Source organism: Erpetoichthys calabaricus, chromosome 1 (assembly GCF_900747795.2).
Source record: "Erpetoichthys calabaricus chromosome 1, fErpCal1.3, whole genome shotgun sequence".
Lineage (NCBI taxonomy): Eukaryota > Metazoa > Chordata > Cladistia > Polypteriformes > Polypteridae > Erpetoichthys > Erpetoichthys calabaricus.
The window spans coordinates 301,336,011-301,355,364 of NC_041394.2; the positions used below are offsets into that span (position 1 = coordinate 301,336,011).

At 38.4% G+C, this 19,354-nt stretch overlaps 1 protein-coding gene across 6 annotated transcripts in view; it reads right to left on the reverse strand.

Annotated features, from left to right (window-relative positions):
* The window catches only part of ppfia2 (PTPRF interacting protein alpha 2), a 960,214-nt gene that overhangs the window by 180,430 nt on the left and 760,430 nt on the right, over positions 1–19,354 (reverse strand). For all 6 annotated transcript variants that reach the window (XM_051919721.1, XM_051919713.1, XM_051919703.1 and 3 more), the window contains exon 7: positions 14,983–15,090. In XM_051919721.1, coding sequence (XP_051775681.1) covers positions 14,983–15,090 — 108 coding nt within the window. The remainder of the gene's footprint in view (positions 1–14,982; positions 15,091–19,354) is intronic.

Below are 19,354 nucleotides of genomic sequence, written 5' to 3' on the forward strand. Positions count from 1 at the left end.
TTGGCAATAATTGACATTCTTTATAAAGCTCTGTGTGGGAAGATATTGAATATTCACTAACAATGTTACAGATACGTATCACCAATGAATTCAGATACCGTTCTGACTTGTAATTTATTTTTTTGTGAAGTGTTAGAGGCAATCTGACCCCTTCAGTAGGCTTTGAGTGCTTCCCAAAGTGTTCTAGCTGATATCTCAGAAGATTTATTAGTTTCAAAGCAAAATCAATTTGTATGGAAATAAATTTACCAAATTCTTTATATGCTATTAATAAAGGGCCGAGTTGCCAGTTACAAGGTGGGACAGTGATAATTAATATTTTAAGCTCCTGTACTAGAGAAGCATGGTCTGAAATAATAATGACATAATAATGGCAAGACTTGACAGAGGAAAGCAGGTTTAGTATCAATAAAAAAGAAGAAATACTCAATTCATGAATGAAAATCATGCACCGAAGGAAAAAAAAAATATTTATCAACATTTTTAGATATACAGTAGGTAAAGAAAGCTATATGAATCAAATAAGTTATGGTCCAGGGTAAAGAACGAGATTATCAAAGCCATCTCTTCCTAGAAATTACAGACATTGTCTAAGGCATGACTTAATATCAATTAAAATCTCCTGCCAGTATTACTTCATATTAGGGATTAGCTAAATGACTTTCACTATAAAAATATATTTATTGTAGTTTCATTCATTCTGCTAACTTATTTAATGTAAGAATCAGATATTAAATCAGTAGCTACAAATAGATTCATGAATCAATAATCCAGCTCCTAGTCTACTTGTCATAATTGCAGTAAAATACCTGACTATACCAATTATTTTTTAGCCAAGGCTTAATTTTAATTTAATGTATTTCTTTAGTAAAGGAAGGATCTTTTTGAACATTAGTAAATCATGTTGTGATATCACTTTTTCTTTTTAAATTCAAGGTTGAACCTTTAACATTCCACATAAATATAATGATTTAATTATGCAACCAAATTTTTGTTTTGCAAAATGCATATTTCTGAATAACTGGTGGAAAATGTTTCCATTTCGGTTTAAAATATGAATATGTTTCTGATTGCAAGCTTCAAAAATAAATGTCTGCATATTAGATAAGATAAATGAGACTAGCTTTTTCTTCCTTCTTGACCCTTTTAATAAATCCACTTACAAAGTCATTAAACTAGAGGGAGCATCATACCCACTAACGTCCAGCTCTACTACTGGGAAATGAATATGAATATTCTGCGATTGTGGTGAGAAGAAGAAGAAAGAAAGAAATGAAATTTCACCAGGCTGATTTTAAAGGAAATGGTATACAACTACTCTTTATATGCTTTGCTTTGTGCAACTAATACTACAAACTACGATCCCATGAGCAGTAAGCCAGGGGTTCAAAAGTCTCTCACAATATGGTACACTAGTGTAGAACAAACTTTATTGATAAGATGTTACTATCAATCACATAAAAATGATTTCTTCTAAAGTTTTGAATTTTTGAAACATTCTTGACATTCTGAAATTGAAAGATTTCTATGTTGGAAGCATAATGCTATCACAAGGAGACAGTGTAAGGAGTTTACAGTTGCCAGAAGACAGACATTGAGGATCAAGCCGAATGTCGTAACCAGAGTTACCACTAATCAAAATTAGAACCACAATTCAAAGTCGAAAAAATACACAAAGGGCTTAAAATAAGAACACTCAAAGAAAATTACACACTAGCAAAGACAGTTTTCTTAGAAATACCTGCAAGCTCAGATAACCAAGAAGTGTATGGCTCTAACTTTTATACCAACACTGTGGTGACACTAACAAAACGGCAATGTCAGTTGTATTTAACCAGCCGAGACAGATACATGTCACTCCTCTCTTCAGGTTGCTATATTAGCTCTCTGTGGCAGCACGCATTAAGTTCAAATCCCTGATGCTTGCCTACAGAATAGTCAGTGGGTCAGCACCTGAATATATGGAGACACCGCGAAGCCCTGTACTCCTTCTTGTCCGCTCAGGTCTGCCAGCGAATAACGTCTGGTGATGCTGCCTCCGCGTGTTATCAAGTCCCAATTCAGACTATTTTGCTATGTAGTTCCTAGTTGGAGGAATGAGCAGCCCACCTCCATCTGTACTGTTGTCTCCCTCATTTACTCAAGAAGCAATTGAAATTGAATTTGTTCTGTGAATATCTGTCTAACTGATCAGGAGTAACTTTGCTCTTTGAAAAGTTATATTGTCAGTTAAATTGTTGTTAGATTAGGTTTAATTGCTTTAATAATAATCTATAATTGTAAATTTATTAGTTACTAGCTGTTCCCTGTGGCTCTGCCCACGTTTCAGTGAAACAGGAAAGTATGGAGGGCCCTGCCTGGCTCCCCACTCCTGCCATCACGCTTCCCCCTCCCCTAGGCCTGCAGCCTCTGTCTCCTATTAGCACAAATATATTTCTCCTGCAAGTGAACTATGATTCATAGTGCGATGAGAGAAGTTGCAGAATCAACCAGAATGTTCAAGCAAATTATAGAAAAAAACCAGATCTAAATCCGTTAAGTAGTTCTCTCGTTTGCTAGCTAAGCAGAAGGTATGCCCTGAGGAATACAAGGTATTAAAAGGTTAACCATTTAGGCAGGAGAATGTCCATGAAGAGCCTTATAAACTATCATTAAAATTTAATATCAATGCGATTGGAAGCCAGCATAAGGCTGCTAATACTGGTGAAATGTGCTCACGTTTGAGAGTACCAGTAGGAAACCTAGCAGCAGCATTCTGGACCAACTGTAGTTGAGAAACGGCTATGTGACTAATTCCATAATAAGGTAATCCCTCGCTGTATCGCGCTTCGACTTTCGCAGCTTCACTCTATCGCGGATTTTATATGTAAGCATATCTAAATATATAACGCGGATTTTTCGCTGCTTCGCGGGTTTCTGCGGACAATGGGTCTTTTTACTTCTGGTACTTGCTTCCTCAGTTGGTTTGCCCTGTTGATTTCATACAAGAGATGCTATTGGCGGATGGCTGAGAAGCTACCCAATCAGAGCACGCAGTTAAGTTCCTGTGTGCTGCTGATTGGCTCAGCGACGGAGTGCTGCATTAACCAGGAAGTCTCATCTCACTCATTCAGCATTAACGTGCTCCTGCTACTGCTTCAGGGGCCGTGTCCAAGCGCCAACAGAAGATGCAAATGATTGCAGAAAAGGTAAAAGTTTTGTATATGTTGAAGGAAGGGAACAGCTACACAGCTGCAGGACACCATTACAGCATCAATGAGTCCACGATTCTTTTTATTTAAAAAGGAGGAAAAGCATATAAGATCTACGGCCGCAGTGTCCTTTAACCAGGGCACAAAACGAGTTGCAAGTGGACGTTGTAAGGCAGTAGTCTGGATGGAATCTGCTTTAGGGATTTGGATTGAAGACTGCTGGAAGAAGAACAACGGCAGTGCTACACAGTCGCCTGAAGAGGCTCCTTTAGAAGAGCTGTAACGCTATCCTTTGTTGTGCAGTAAAATTAAACTCATCATTATCGGACAAGTTGTCGTGTCATTGTTGGTGAGTAACCATAATTAATTATCTACGTACAGTACTTATTACATGTACATAGTTTAGTGTCACTGTACACACATTTTACTGTATACAATTTTTCTTGCATTGCACGTATTTATTGCTGGTGGCCTGTCTGTCGTAATGGCTGTAACATATGTGATATCAGAGATGCTCAATATCTTTAAAATAATATTTAGGTTTTACTGTATGTAAACTGTGTTTACATACATAATTTCAACAAATCTTACCTAATATCTAAGAGAATACAAAGGCTTTATGCTGTATAATTGTGCGTGAAATATTTATAATAGTGTGGGAGAGTTTATAAGGGCTTAAAATATATAAAAATAACCATATGAACATATGGTTTCTACTTCGTGGATTTTCACCTTTCGCGGGGGGTTCTGGAACGCAATTACTGTATAAGGAATTGCAGTAGTCAAGTCTTGAGGAAATAAAAGCATGAATAACCTTCTCCAAATTAGTATGGGATAATAAAGGCTTAACCCTAGTCAAAGATCACAATTGATAAAAACTTGAACGAACAATGGCATTTAATTGCTTCCATAATTAAAATGCAGTGATCCCCCGCTATATCGTGGTTCAGCTATCGCGCCCCCGCTACATCATGGATTTATTATTATTATTATTATTACAGTGGAACCTCGAGATACGATCACCTCTGTATACGAGAAATTCAAAATACGAGGAAAGTATGAGCGAAAATTTCTGATCTAAATGCGAGCATTGGCTCGCGTAACGAGCCACGAGCCAGGCTGTGGGTATAGCTCACGGCTTAGCGAGGGGGCGTGGTAGCAGTTGCGAGCCGCGATCTGCAGTGTCTGCGTTTCTCACTTAAGTGCACAGGTGGGAAACTGCCCACATCCATGATTGTTCCTGTGGCTGATGGGCTGCAGCTGCCATGTCCTCCCCGCATATATAGAGAAGCGCGAGCCGGTTAAGGGGGAGAAGAAGTAAAAGAAAAGAGAGGAGAGAGAACGGAGGTTGCGGCAGGCAGGCAGGCAGGCAGGCAGGCAGTGCGGGAGCGAGAGAGCGAGCGAGTGCAGGCTCGCGTGTAGCTGAACAGGCGAGCCAAACTGCTGAAGCAGGACGGTGTAGAGAAGGTCAGCTGCATTAAGAGTGTCTCGCCTGTTGCAGAGCCCGCAGGTGAGACGCTAACAGAGAAGAAGCACCGGGGATTGTCATCTGTTTTTTAAAGACTGCATCCTTTTGACGTTTTAACCTCGTGTTAAAGGATTGTTATTCTTGTGTGTTTTAAACCTCCACTTCACAACTGTTTTAAGGATTATTTATTTAAAGATTTATTGAATGCTCTACTGCACTTTGGACACCTGTTTTGATTCTTTTAATAATCAGTTATATTATTTACCAGTGTTATTTATTAAAGGTAGACTACAGTATATATAATTTATCAGTGTTATTTGTTAGGAAAATTGATTTTTATGTTAATATATTTGGGGTGCGGAACGGATTAACTGGATTTCCATTATTTTCAATGGGGAAGTTTGTTCTAGATACGAGAAATTCGCTATACAAGCTCAGTGCTGGAACGAATTAAACTCGTATCTAGAGGTTCCACTGTATTATTATTACTAGGGGGCTCCACCCCCTGCTTGCTTTACTTGCCCACCCCCGGGTTTGGTTTACCGGATAAACAATTTAAAGAGATTGTTATTTTCATGGGAATTGTTGCATATGCATTATTTTCATTTTTACTTCAAAAATTTTGTAAAAACAATATTTGTCCTTTATTTCCTTCCCCGGGCGTGCTTAAATCTCTTTCTCGCGGGACTTATAACACTGCTAGTGTTGTGAAGGGAGGGTCTGAACGAATGCTAAAGAGATGCGATCGGTTCAGCTGCTGTCTTGCTGCTGCTGCTGGCCAGCTGTGTGTTCTACTTGTCGCGCTTTGTGTCAATCACGTAAAAGCCTGTACAGCAGCTGTCCTTTTGCCACTTCGCGTCTCTGCTGCTAGCGTTCTGAAGGAGGAGAAGGGGGGGAGGTGAGGGCAGAACGCGCACTAAGGAGAAGTGCTCGGATCATCTACTGGCTTGCTGCAGCTGCTGCTGGCAAGCTGCATGTTCTGCTTGTCAGTGTTTTAAGAGCTGGGAGCACCTGAAGTGTGTCTGCCAAAAGCATTCCAACAACTGCGAGGTTAGATGTCCATGAACTTGTTTTAAATTGTTTGTAAGTAGGGTGTGATGTGCAAAAGTCACCGTCTCACAGGTTTTGCTTCCTAAGGTTGTAATATCTAGTCTTGCATGTCGTCGAAATGTCTCTCCGAGATGATCTGGTGTTGATCGCTTCGCTTAACACAGGGAGACACGATACGCTCCTGCCACTTCGCGTCTCTTCCGCTCCCATTGTGAAGGGGGGGAGCTGAACACATGCTAAGGAGAAGCAGACAGATCAGCTACTGGCTTTGTGCTGCTTCTGCCAAGATTCCTGACGTCGATCATTTAAAAGTCTGTACAGAAGCTGTCCTTCTGTCTCACTGCCTTGTCTTTTGTGACATTAAAATGTCTCTCACTGGATGTCAAATTGTCTTCTGAGAAGATCATGCCTCGTCTCCTTGGTCTCCCTGCCAAGATTTTTTTTTATAACAGAGAGATATTACTCATATCTTTAGCCTGACATCCACATATCATATGTGTTTACAAAGTGTGTTTTAATAAGTTTACATGTGTTTAAAGAATGTGGGAGGGGTATTTTAAGGCTTAAACTATAAAAAAAAAATGTTTATTTATATGGTCTTTCTATATCACGGATTTTTCACCTATCGCTGATGGGTCTGGAACGTAACTTCCACAATAGGCGGGGGATCACTGTAGTCATTCATTAAAACCCCCAGTTTTTTTTAGTAAAATTTCAACAAAAGAAAATATCCAAAGAGTTTGCCACACTAATTTGATCAACGAAAATTCAAAAAGGGGAAGAAATCCATTATCTACAAGGACAACTTACAAAGAAGTTAACAAAGAAACAGAATGTAAGGATTGTGTTCCTAGGTCAAATATTTGTATAATGGGTGTCAAGGAAAATGTAAATGGCAATCCCATTTATCTTTTAAAAAGCTCATGCTAGTAATATTTTCAGATACTGCACAAGTTAGTCCAATTGTGGACTGATGCCACAGAATGTATGCACTTGCCAAGAATTCCTCCTATCCAAGGCCAATGATTTTAAGGCTCCCAAACTTTTTCATGCAGACTGACTGGAGGAGAGGTTATAAATACTAGGGAGATTCTAGGGAAATTACAACCACCTCTCTGACAGATGTCTTAATAACTTTGCTAATTACCCAAATGATACAAACTCTACTCTACTAGTGATAACCAATAGCTAATTGCCTGGATTCTTGCCTGAAGTTCTTCACTCACTTTCTTTTTTTGTATACTTCCCATTCACACTTCTATACTAATGACTTTGTATGCTTTCATGGAATTCTAGGGGCCATGGATCTGGATCTAAAAGGGATGCCATTCTCAATCATGCACTGCACAAGAGAGCAGATACTGTCTTCTTACAGAAGTTGAAACTTCTGCCTACTGCCTTAATGAGAGAAAACAACAATGATACCAAATCATACTATCAGCATTGTCCGATTATTAAGCCTTTATAAGGAAAGACTGCAATGTGATTGGGGGTATGGACACATAAACCCATTATTTTACAAACTCTATTTTATCATCATTTCCCTCACTCACTTTTTTTGTAAGTTTATCCCTGATTACTTAATGCTACTGGAAAATTCTTCTCCTTCATTTCACCTTATTACCTGTCATACTGCAGAATGGATAAAATTCTAATTGTTCAATTTTTGTCTTCCTCACTCTCCCATGTCAGGTTTGAGTTGGCATTGTTAGCTAATCATCAAATGGCTGTAATACAGTGCCATGCTTCTCATCTCCCTTGAGGCAATGAACGCCAGTTGTTTAACACTGCTTTATTCAGTAACAAGGACTTCTGCTCAAAACATTTCAGGAATGCTTAAATAATTTATTAATAGTAACATTATCCCTGCCAATAATTGTGAGTAGAACAATTTAGAGATAACAGCAGTTAAGTATTTTCATTTGCGGTGTACATTGAAATACATAAGAATTGGTTTTGGAAAACTACTGAGATGGTCAACTAAACAAGGGATGTACCAGAAGAAAGTTGATGTAATACACAAAATGAACCAAGAAATGACTGAGAGATCAGCAGATGTCCTGTAAACAAACTAGAATGGACAGTTGTTATATACGCAGAAACTTCAAGGGTGATGGCTAAATCCAAAGGATAGAAGAAGAATATGAATATAATAAAATAAACTTTATTTTTAATAAGTCATTTGGGTGTAAGCCAACAAACCAACCAAAGTAAATGTATGCACTGATTGACACTTTATATTAATTCAATAGTTTATAACATGAACTTTGTGTCTTTGATCATTCTGTAACAGACTGCTGTGATGAATGCTTCCTGTCCATGAAGTGATATTATAAACGAACAGAACAAGTCTCCTGCCTGGTTTCTAATATAAAGAGGTTTTAATTTAAAGACAAGATTTCTTTCTTTAATATAAATGTTTCTAGGTTTTATTTCTTCCACATTACCCAGCTTGGGCCTGGATGAAAAATAAAGGGTCTTGTCATTGCTTTTATAATTGTTTATACATTTTGGTTTGTTTATGTATAGAAAGAAAAAGCCAAAGGTCTGCTGTGGGGCCTTATCTCTCAAGTTGATGGAAGACTCATGACCTTGTGTGGTTGACCCTGAATACAATCTCCAAATGTTTAACTTAGGATATAAATCTCTGATGTTAATGAAATCAGAATTTTTAAACAATCAAACTGGGATGTACTGTTATATCCTTAATGCAAGATCCAGTAAATTATTCAACTTCTTTGATGCTCTTTACAATCCTCTATTTCTAGTTTTGAAGAACTTACTAAACTAAAAGAAAATCCTGGAATGGAAAGCAAATGCAAGGCTACGATACGTGATAATCTTGAAAGACATTTTAAAGACCCGCGAGACCAAGGAGACTTGCCACGATTCGTCTCGCGGGGACCGTAAACATGAGACTTGGTGCCAAGAGATTGTCCCAGGGCCGTAGCAAAAAGGACTGCGACTGTACAGGATTTAAAAAGAACGAAGGGCAGCGCGACAGCAGCTACCCCAAACGAACGTGAGCAGCGTTATACATCCTGCAAGAAAGAATTCAACCACGCCCAGGGCCAGAAATAAAAGACAGGTATTGCTTTTACAACGTCACTCGAGACCAGGCAGTGAGCCATCATTTAAAACAAGTCAGCAGACCTCTAAGCTAGCAGTTGTTGGATTGCTTTTGGCAGGCAAGCATCATGTGCTCCGAGCTCTTAAAACAACGACATGCGACAGGCAGAAGAGGCAGCTAGCAAGCAGCAAAAAGACAGCAAATGATCCAAAGGCATATCCTTAGCGTACATTCAGCCGCAACACGTAACCACGCGTGGGGCAGGAAATAAAGAAACAAGTATTGCTTTTACAAAAGTTTTGTATATATACAGTATATATATACATTGTCACACACGTGCGAGTAGGGGAACGTTGTGTGGACCAAGTAAAGGTAATTCCACGCCAGGCCCGGGGAGGGCGGGGTGCACTAAACCTTCTCCTGTTGTCTCTACAGGCCAGCTGCGGGAAAACCTATCTGAGTCAGTGTTGACACTTCCAGTTCCAGCGCCCAGAAGAACGCCACTTCCGGTTCCGGCATCCAGAAGAATGTCACTTCCGGTTCTGGCACTCAGAAGAATGTCACTTTCGGTTCTGGTCTCACAGACTGATGTCAGAAGGACATCACTTCCAGTTATCTGACATCACTTTTGGTCTGATCATTTAAAGCCGCCATCTTTCTCAACTCTCATCAGTTCTATCTTGGACTCAGTGCTATCAACAGCTCTTTATTACTTAAAAAATCATTTGCAGCCAGGAATATTATATGGGTGGCTGCCCCAAACCTTTTTACGTGTGTCGAGTCTGTTCATTTTCACAACATAAATATATGTATATATATGTATATATATATATATATATATATATATATATATGTATATTGTGGGAGATGGCAGGCTGTTTATCCCGGCCAGCACCCCCAGGCCGCTAGATGGAGCCCTCCCTGTAGCATGGGAGTGCCCCAAAGACCAGCAGGGAATTATGGACAGTGGAGTTTTTATTCCCAACCCTGCTGGACACAGCGGGGCCCACCAGAGGACGCTGCAGGGAGGCTCAAGGACTCCTATGTGCCCTATAACCTAGAAGTACGTCCTGGTCACGTGAACAGGAGAAATGACGTACTTCCAGGTTGAAGAAAAGGACTGTTACCCTGACCCGGAAGTAATAAGGACTTGTGGACTGTTGGGCAGGAACACCTCCGGGTCAGGGAGTATAAAAGGACTCTGGGAAAGCCCAGACACTGAGCTAAGCTGGGAGGTAGGGTGGCGAAGTGTCTAGGAGAGGAGGATTGGTATTGTGATTATAGGGAAAAGTGTGTATTGATTATATGAGTAGTGTGGAGTGGAGGGTGCTTAGTGCACATTATTGTTATATAATAAATAATAATCGTACTTTTACCTGGTGTTTGGAGTGGTACCTGCGGGTTCAAGGGAGCACTAATACGCTCTACTGCTACTATATATATATATATATATATATATATATATATATATATATATATATATATATATATATATATATATATACACAAACATTTTGAGCTTCATATATTAGATTAGATTACAGTAAATCTCTTTTCTTTTTCTGCTCTATATCCTAGGGTGGGTGGGTATCTGATCTGATTTGTATATGATGTAGTATTATATGACTTACAGAGCTAATTTATTCAATGTGTTAAAATAATAGAAATCAAAAAACTTAACAAACCACAATTAAACAGTATCAAACATGCTCATCCAGCCATAAATCTTTTTAGTGGCAAGCTTCATTTTCATCTATGAAACAGATGTACTGTTAGATGTTAAGATAATTTTTCATTTTTTTTTCTATTATGTTAGTCTGTGATTTTAGAATTGCTAATTTGTGATGATTCCTTTATAATAAGAATATTTTCATTGATAATGGAAATCATCCTCCTGCACTGTCTTCTTCTTCGACTTAAACAAATAGCTTGCAATCAGTCACAAATTTTAGGAGTGGTTATTTGCCTGCACTGCTTATTACGTAAATTATAAAGATATTGTGTCTATATTGACGCCCTCAAGGAAACTACGAAACGCAGCTAGGCAGGATACTGATCTGAAAAGTCTAAAAACAACAGTATTAGCTTCTCTTGTTAACTTACTATTCAGCTGCAGCATGGCATCCCCTCTCCTCCCTAAGAAATCCATGTTTTACATGTAAAAAGAGTCAGTCCATACATATCATGCCCAAATAATTTAGTGCCCATGATCTCAAACAGTTGGAATATTGCCCCTGACTCAAACTAAGCTGAAAATAGTTTTTTCTCTAAGTTGAGAGCACAGCACTTACTCTAACTAAGCCTCTAGGGAGGCCAGATGTTATTATTTTTGACAAATCCATGCCACTCATCTAGTCAAGTAAGCTTTAGTGCCACAAGGTCTTGGCAGCGGCTTCTTACAAATTTGAAACTGACATTTATAGACAGTTAAATTGAAGTTGTAGCTCATATTATCGATTACCAAGAATTTGGGGGAAAAATCTTGATCATGTCAACTTAAAGCTATCTATATTTAAATGTGGCTAGCACAGTTGTTTCTTGCAGCAAAGATTAGGGGTTGAAAATGTTAGCATTTTTATCTCTTGACAATATGCAGTGTACTGTTTAGGATGAATATACACCTAAAGCTTTCCATTTGATTCACAAAGGAAGGGCCTCTTATTTTAAATTAAAAACCTGAATTATTATCCATTTTTCTGCAATAAATGGAGCACATCGGTTATATTCAATTCACAGTTACGGGAGACGGAGTTTAAAAGGAAGAGGATCTGTTTCATTTCCCTACTGTACTACAGGCTCACATCATTCAGTAAGGTGACTACTCACTTTGGATGTTAATCTACTGTTAAGACTTTAATATAAAATAAGATTGTTTTGAGAAATTAAAACTCAAGAAAGGTGGCTCTGTCATTTCCTTTCACTCAAACGTCTGATAAGACATAAAATGCATTAGCACGTTTTCTCTTCTGAGATTACAATATTTCAGCACTTTTAAAGAGGAAATGCAATATTTAGACATTTAAAAGTAGTTATCCCATTCCAAACAATAATTGTAATATTTCACAGCAGTTTTCTGGTTTTCGGCAGTATGCTAATGTATTTGGACTATTAAGAAACTATTCTAGGTACTTTTTCAGCATTAAGCTGTTAAAAATATAAGATTTTGTATTGAGTAGGTCATTCAGATGTATACTCTAAAACTAATGTTTTTTTTGTTTTTGTTTCAGCTATGTACTGACCAAGTGTGCACTTTGATGAATTTGTTAAGATAGGAACTGCCTTGAACCCGATGAATAAGTAAAAATGCTTACCCCGTGCAAGCTGCTCAGCACTTAAGTTGTACAGCACCATAGGTGGCAATGCAATAACAACCACTGTCTGATTTTGCATGTCGGAAGCACAGTTTGGACCTAACCAGCTCACAAATAACCCCATAAAACAGTTGTGGCGAGCGCCCTCTTCTACGCGGTGGTGTGCTGGGGAGGCAGCATAAAGAAGAGGGACGCCTCACGCCTGGACAAACTGGTGAGGAAGGCAGGCTCTATTGTAGGTACGGAGCTGGACAGTTTGACATCCATAGCAGAGCAACGGGTGCTCAGCAGGCTCCTGTCAATCATGGAGAATCCACTGCATCCTCCGAACAGTATCATCTCCAGACAGAGGAGCAGCTTCAGCGACAGACTGCTGTCACTGTCCTGCTCCACTGACAGACTGAGGAGATCGTTCCTCCCCCACACTATGCGACTCTTCAATTCCACGGGGGGTAAACGTTAACATTATTCAAAGTTATTGTCTGTCTGTATACCTGCATTGTTATCACTCTTTAATTTAATATTTTCTTTATCAGTATGCTGCTGCTGGAATATGTGAATTTCCCCTTGGGATTAATAAAGTATCTATCTATCTATCTATCTATCTATCTATCTATCTATCTATCTATCTATCTATCTATCTATCTATCTATCTATCTATCTATCTATCTATCTATCTATCTATCTATCTATCTATCTATCTATCTATCTATCTATCTATCTATCTATCTATCTATCTAAAAGGAGGCATGTGCATCCTTGTCATTAGCAGAACCAGACCATTGTACCGGCTAGATGTTCTCGCGGTTAAACTGAACAGGTTCAATGCCTTCAATCTCACCTCATAGCTCATGACTCTCAGTCCAGGAATCAGCCTAGTCATTCTTTTCTGTATTTTCTCCAGTGCTGCTTTGTCTTCTTTGTAATATGGAGTTCAAACCTTACACAGTACATACAGCACGTAGCTTAAGAAGAACCTCCTCTGATCTGTGCTTTACACATTTTACTATACACTATAAGGTGTACTCTCAACTTACAAATCTCCCAGTGTATATTCAAATGCTACATGTTTGCTACGTGTGTGTGATACTTTACATTTAATTAGATTAAATTTAATTTGCTACAAATCTGTCTGAATTCTTTTCAAGTCTCTCTGTAACAATTCGGTTGCCATTCCACCTAGTTTGGTATCACTTGCAAACTTAACCAGCTTGTTATTTATGTTCTTATTAAAACATGATGGTGACTAGAACTGCACATAGTACTGCAGAATTACACAGTATGAATATTACATTTCTTAATGTGCATTCAAGAGCTTTTATAATATAGCCAGTACATTACCTGGAGGATTAGAATCTTGTTTTATAGTAGACCCCTAAACCGTTTTTTAGCATTTATTAGTTATACAGAACGTTAGATAGGACACAAGGTATTGCAGTGGTCTCACAGTTCCAGGAACCTGTATTTTAATTTTTCTTTCAACAATGGTTTTCTTTTGGTACTCTGTTTTCCATTCATATCCACATGGATGTTAAATTAATTAGTAAATAAATTAAATGATTGTGTGTGGGAGCAACACAGTGGACTGCCAAACTTTACAGGGCTGGTAATTGTCTTTCACTTAATGCTCCGGGGCCCGGAGAATGAAAAAATGTTGTTTAGAACATGAATGAAAGAAAGAATTGGCCTCTAAATCACTAAGAGACACAATATTATATTTTTCTTAAAAAAATGACACCAAATAAATTCATATTCCTGTAATTTTTATAACATATATCTACTGCAAAAAATTGCAATGGAAAATCCCAAACATATCTGTTCATGATCCTGAGAGAAAGGTTAGGAGCACGCACTGATACAGCGCATTGCCGCACCCACCACATGACAAACCAACACAGGATCCCAGATTAGGACCCAAGTGCAGCCATGTGGCGGGTGACACTTCAGCACCACACTAGTTCAGGTGGAATGGAACCAGTGTGAGGTTTTGTATGCTGGCTGGAGTGCAAATTCTGCCACCAACCCCCAGGTTTTTTCCTACTGGTTGGAGGGCCTACTCGCAGGGCTGGATGCAGATTAACGTCATACCCAGGATGGAGCAATTGCAGGTTAAGGGCCTTGCTCAAGGGCTCAACGAAGTATAGTCACTTTTGGCGTTTATGGGATTCGAACCGGCAACCTTGCCAGTGCAAATCCCTAGCCTCAGAACCACCACTCCACCCATTATCCTGAATGCAGAATAAATAATGCAGCTACTGGTATAAAAGTCCAACTGCTTTGAAGTCAACTGTTTCAATAAGGATCACATGTACGTGTAAACTACAAACTAAATGCATGACTACTGCATTGTTTAGATGTGAAGAAATAAAGGTGTAATTTCCATTGAATCACCAATGTGAATGAGACCCATAAAATATATTGCTGTGGTGCAGATTTCTTGCATCATTCAGCGGCAGGTAAAAACATAATTGCGAGAAAGGCATTAAAGACCTTCTTTTTCACTTCCAAAAAAGCGTTAAAAATCTCCCCAAAAATTCTTCTGATAAGTTACCCAATTGTGAAATCGAAAGCAAAATTAATTTTAGCACCACTCTTGTAATAATGTACGCAAAATTAAACTACTTCACTTATCAGTATTTATTTGTTTACCTCAGCTATTTGGATACAATGTTAACATTTAGTTAGAATGGTATTTGTTTAAGATAACAAACTTTGTATAATCATCATAATAAACAATCCCTGAGCAAAGATATTCTGTGAAGAACCATCAGTCACATTTTAACACAAAAAAGTCACAAGGTTAGGTTGCTATCATTGAACACATTCCTCTCACTAACAGGCACATTTGGTTCTATGGTAATAAACAAAAGAACATTGCAAACTTCTTCATACCTTTCCATGGACTTTCTGACCAGCTTCTGTTCCTTCAAGAAGTTCAGCTTCATCCCCTGACGCAACTTTCCTCTGAATATGTGCATTTTGCTCACGTAAGGCAGTAATCTACAGTGAAAAATATAATGAGTGAAATAAACTTAAACGGAAAGCAGAGTTATAAGAGCAGGAGGTTTCAAAATATGAAGTAACATTATGGTATTTTACCATTTTTACTTTACAAATAAAAACAGCTTGGCAATGAAGGAATAGAATCTTCATACTGCCAACTGTAATTAGTGTTTTTTGGGTGTAGTGTGACAGAATTGGAATATCCGAACTTCCATAATGTACAAGCTCACTCAATCAAAGTGAAGAAACCCAGCCTAAAAACTGCTGGGGCTGGGAGGCCACTTGAAACAGGCTCATTTTACGTGATATTACAACATGCCATTTTAGAACTTTCACCTTCAAGGAAGAAGTCTCACCAGTCACCTCATTCCACTAGATGCTTGGCACAAGTGTAAAGGGGTTCACTGGACATGATTAAAGCATGATTTCTGCTCAAATATATACTGTATCAAGAATTACACAATAAAAAAACTATATAGTAAAGGTTTTTGACTGATTGATCATCGGGTTCTAAGTAACTTTATTTTGTATTATGGCCTTTCATTAAGATAGGTTGACTGATAATTTAACTTCAGAGTAGTGGTTTAAGATCTTAGACAGTATTTAAATGTTTACTAACCCCCATGTCCTGAGAGATGGTTCCTGTCATGACAGAATTAGGCATGAGGTGGGAACCAACACAAGCTAGTGCTTCAGTCCTTAGTAGGGGTCACTCACATACACACACACACACACACACACACATACACACACTAGGCCAGTTTAAAATCATTAATCTAGCAGTAACATCATTGAGATGTGGGAAGAAAATGCAAGCATGACGCAGGAAATAACATCCTGGAATCTGAACCCAGGACTCTGGAGCTGTGAGTCAGCAGAAGCACTATCCACTGTAGCTCCCAGTAGCTGTAAATACAATACAGCAGGGAAATCACCTAACATGTCACTGTAAATTTTATAAAATCCAGTCTGTTCATATCACGGAATAAAGAGTAAATAAATAAATAAACCTCCAAGAAATTAACAAAAAGATAGGATTCATCACCTCTGCATATTAATTACAGCATTAAATTAAAATATGAGTGCGAAAAGACATATAGACAAAAATATGTAGTACAGATTACAGCAGATCAAATAAAAGTAGCATTAGATTAGATTAGATAAACTTTATTAATCCCACAGGGAAATTCAAATGTAAACAGCAGCAGAAAAATTAAAAAACAAGGATACAGACTCACAGGACAGATAATACAGCCAATCAATCAATCAGTCAATCAATAAAAAATGCATATTGTGCAGATATTTCAAAATGAATTTAAAGAGTATGTCAGGAGAAAGCATTGAATTGCCTAATAGAAGTAAACAGAAAAGCCCCCCAGAGCTGCTTCTTAGCACACTGTGATGAAATGGCCCTGTGGCTAAAAGTGCTTCAAGACAACACCTCCTGGAGGGGATTTTTCATGATGGCATCCAATTTTGCCACCATCCTGTATGTTGCCCAACCTATTGCCTTTGAAGACGATTTCTTCTTGTACTGTTTTGGTGATATTTCAGGCTTCTTTTTATGGCATTACCTTTACAAGAATTAAGAAGAAATCATCAAATTGGGAATTTTTAATTTTGTCTTGGTGTAGCAAGGAGTGCAATAGAACTTGTTACTTCCATGACACGCTGTAATTTATCTGTTCTGTGTCTGGTGTTGGTCTCGTGGCCTGGAACCCTTGCAGATTATGTTTTTTTGTCCAGCCCTCTGGAGTTTTTTTTGTTTTTTCTGTCGTTCCTGGCCATCATCCTTTACTTTATTCTTTGTTACTTAGTATTGCCTAATCTTATTTTTATATTTTTCCATCTTGTATATATATATTATATATACAGTATATATATATATATATATATATATATATACTATATATATATATATATATATATATATAGTCCAGTGGCTCCATTAAAAGTTGCATAGTTAGATCTGGACCACCCTATATATATATATATATATATATATATATATATATATATATATATACAGTATATATGCAGTATATATACTGCATATATATATCTATATACAGTACTGTGCAAAAGTTTCAGGCAGGTGTGATAAAATGCTGTAAACAAAGAATGCTTTCAAAAATGGAAGTGTTAATCATTTATTTTCATCAATCAACAAAATGCAGTGAATGAACAAAAGAGAAATCTAAATCAAATCAATATTTGGTGTGACCACCCCTTGCCTTCAAAACAGCATCAATTCTTCTAGGTACACTTGCACACAGTTTTTGAAGGAACTCGGCTGGTAGGTTGTTCCAAACATTTTGGAGAACTAACCACAGATCTTCCGTGGATGTAGGCTTCCTCACATCCTTCTGTCTCTTCATGTAATCCCAGACACACTCGATGATGTTGAGATCAGGGCTCTGTGGGGGCCATACCATCACTTCCAGGACTTCTTGTTCTTCTTTACGCTGAAGATAGTTCTTAATGAGTTTGGCTGTATGTTTGGGGTTGTTGTCCTGCTGCAGAATAAATTTGGGGCCAATCATACACCTCCCTGATGGTATTGCATGATGGATAAGTATCTGCCTGTATTTCTCAGCATTGAGAACACCATTAATCCTGACCAAATGTCCAACTCCATTTGCAGAAATGCAGCCCCAAACGTTCAAGGAACCTCCATCATGCTTCACTGTTGCCTGCAGACACTCATTATTGTACCGCTCTCCAGCCCTTCGACGAACAAACTGCCTTCTGCTACATCCAAATATTTCAAATTTTGACTCATCAGTCCAGAGCACCTGCTGCCATTTTTCTGCACCCCAGTTCCTATGTTTTTGTGCATACTTGAGTCTCTTGGCCTTGTTTCCACATCGGAGATATAGCTTTTTGGCTGCAACTCTCCCATGAAGACCACTTCTGGCCAGACTTCTCCGGACAGTAGATGGGTGTACCTGGGTCCCACTGGTTACTGCCAGTTCTGAGCTGATGGCACTGCTGGACATCTTCCGATTTCGAAGGGTAATAAGCTTGATGTGTCTTTCATCTGCTGCACTAAGTTTCCTTGGCTGACCACTGCGTCTACGATCCTCAACGTTGCCCGTTTCTTTGTGCTTCTTCAAAAGAGCTTGAACAGCACATTTTGAAACCCCAGTCTGCTTTGAAATCGTTTCTCTGGGAGAGACCTTGATGATGCAGTAGAACTACCTTGTGTCTTGTTGCTGTGCTCAATCTTGCCATGACATGAAACTGTCTTCCACAACCTCACCTTGGTAGCAGAGTTTGGCTGTTCCTCACCCAGTTTTAAGCCTCCTACACAGCTGTTTCTGTTTCAGTTAATGACTGTGTTTCAACCTACGTGTGACATTAATGATCATTAGCACCTGTTTGGTATAATTGGTTGATCATACACCTGACTATAATCCTACAAAATCCCTGACTTTGTGCAAGTGTACCTACTGTATAAGAATTGATGCTGGTTTGAAGGAAAAAGGTAGTAACACCAAAAATTGATTTGATTTAGATTTTTCTTTTGTTCGCTCACTTTGCATTTTGTAAATTGATAACAATAAACAATCATTATTTATATTTCTGAAAGCATTCTTTGATTACAACATTTTTTCACACCTGCCTAAAACTTTTGCACAGTACTGTATACGTATATATATACTTTATTACTATATTACACTTTATTAGGTACACCTGTTCAACTGCTTGTTAACACAAATATCTAATCAGCCAATCATATAGCAGCAACGCAATGCATTTAGGGATATATATATTGTCAAGACAACCTGCTGAAATTCAAACCAAGCATCAGAATATGGAGGAAAGTTGATTTAAGTGACTTTGAATGTGGTGTAGTTGTTGGTGCCAGATAGGCTGGTCTGAGTATTTCAGAAAATACTGATCTACTGGGATTTTTACGCACAACCATATCTAGCGTTTACAGAGAATTGTCAGAAAAAGGGAAAATATCCAGTGAGCAGCAGTTCTCAGAGCAAAAATGCCTTGATAATGGCAGAGGTCAGAGGAAAATTGCCATACTGGCTCGAGCTGATAGAAAGGCAACATAACTCAAATAACCACTTGTTACAACCAAGGTATGCAGAAGAGCATCTCTGAACACACCACACATCAAACATTGAAGCAGATGGGCAACAGCAGCAGGGATCAACACCAGGTGCCACTCCTGTCAGCTAAGAACAGGCAACTGTGGCTACAATTCACACTGGCTCACCAAAATTGGACAATGGAAGATTGAAAA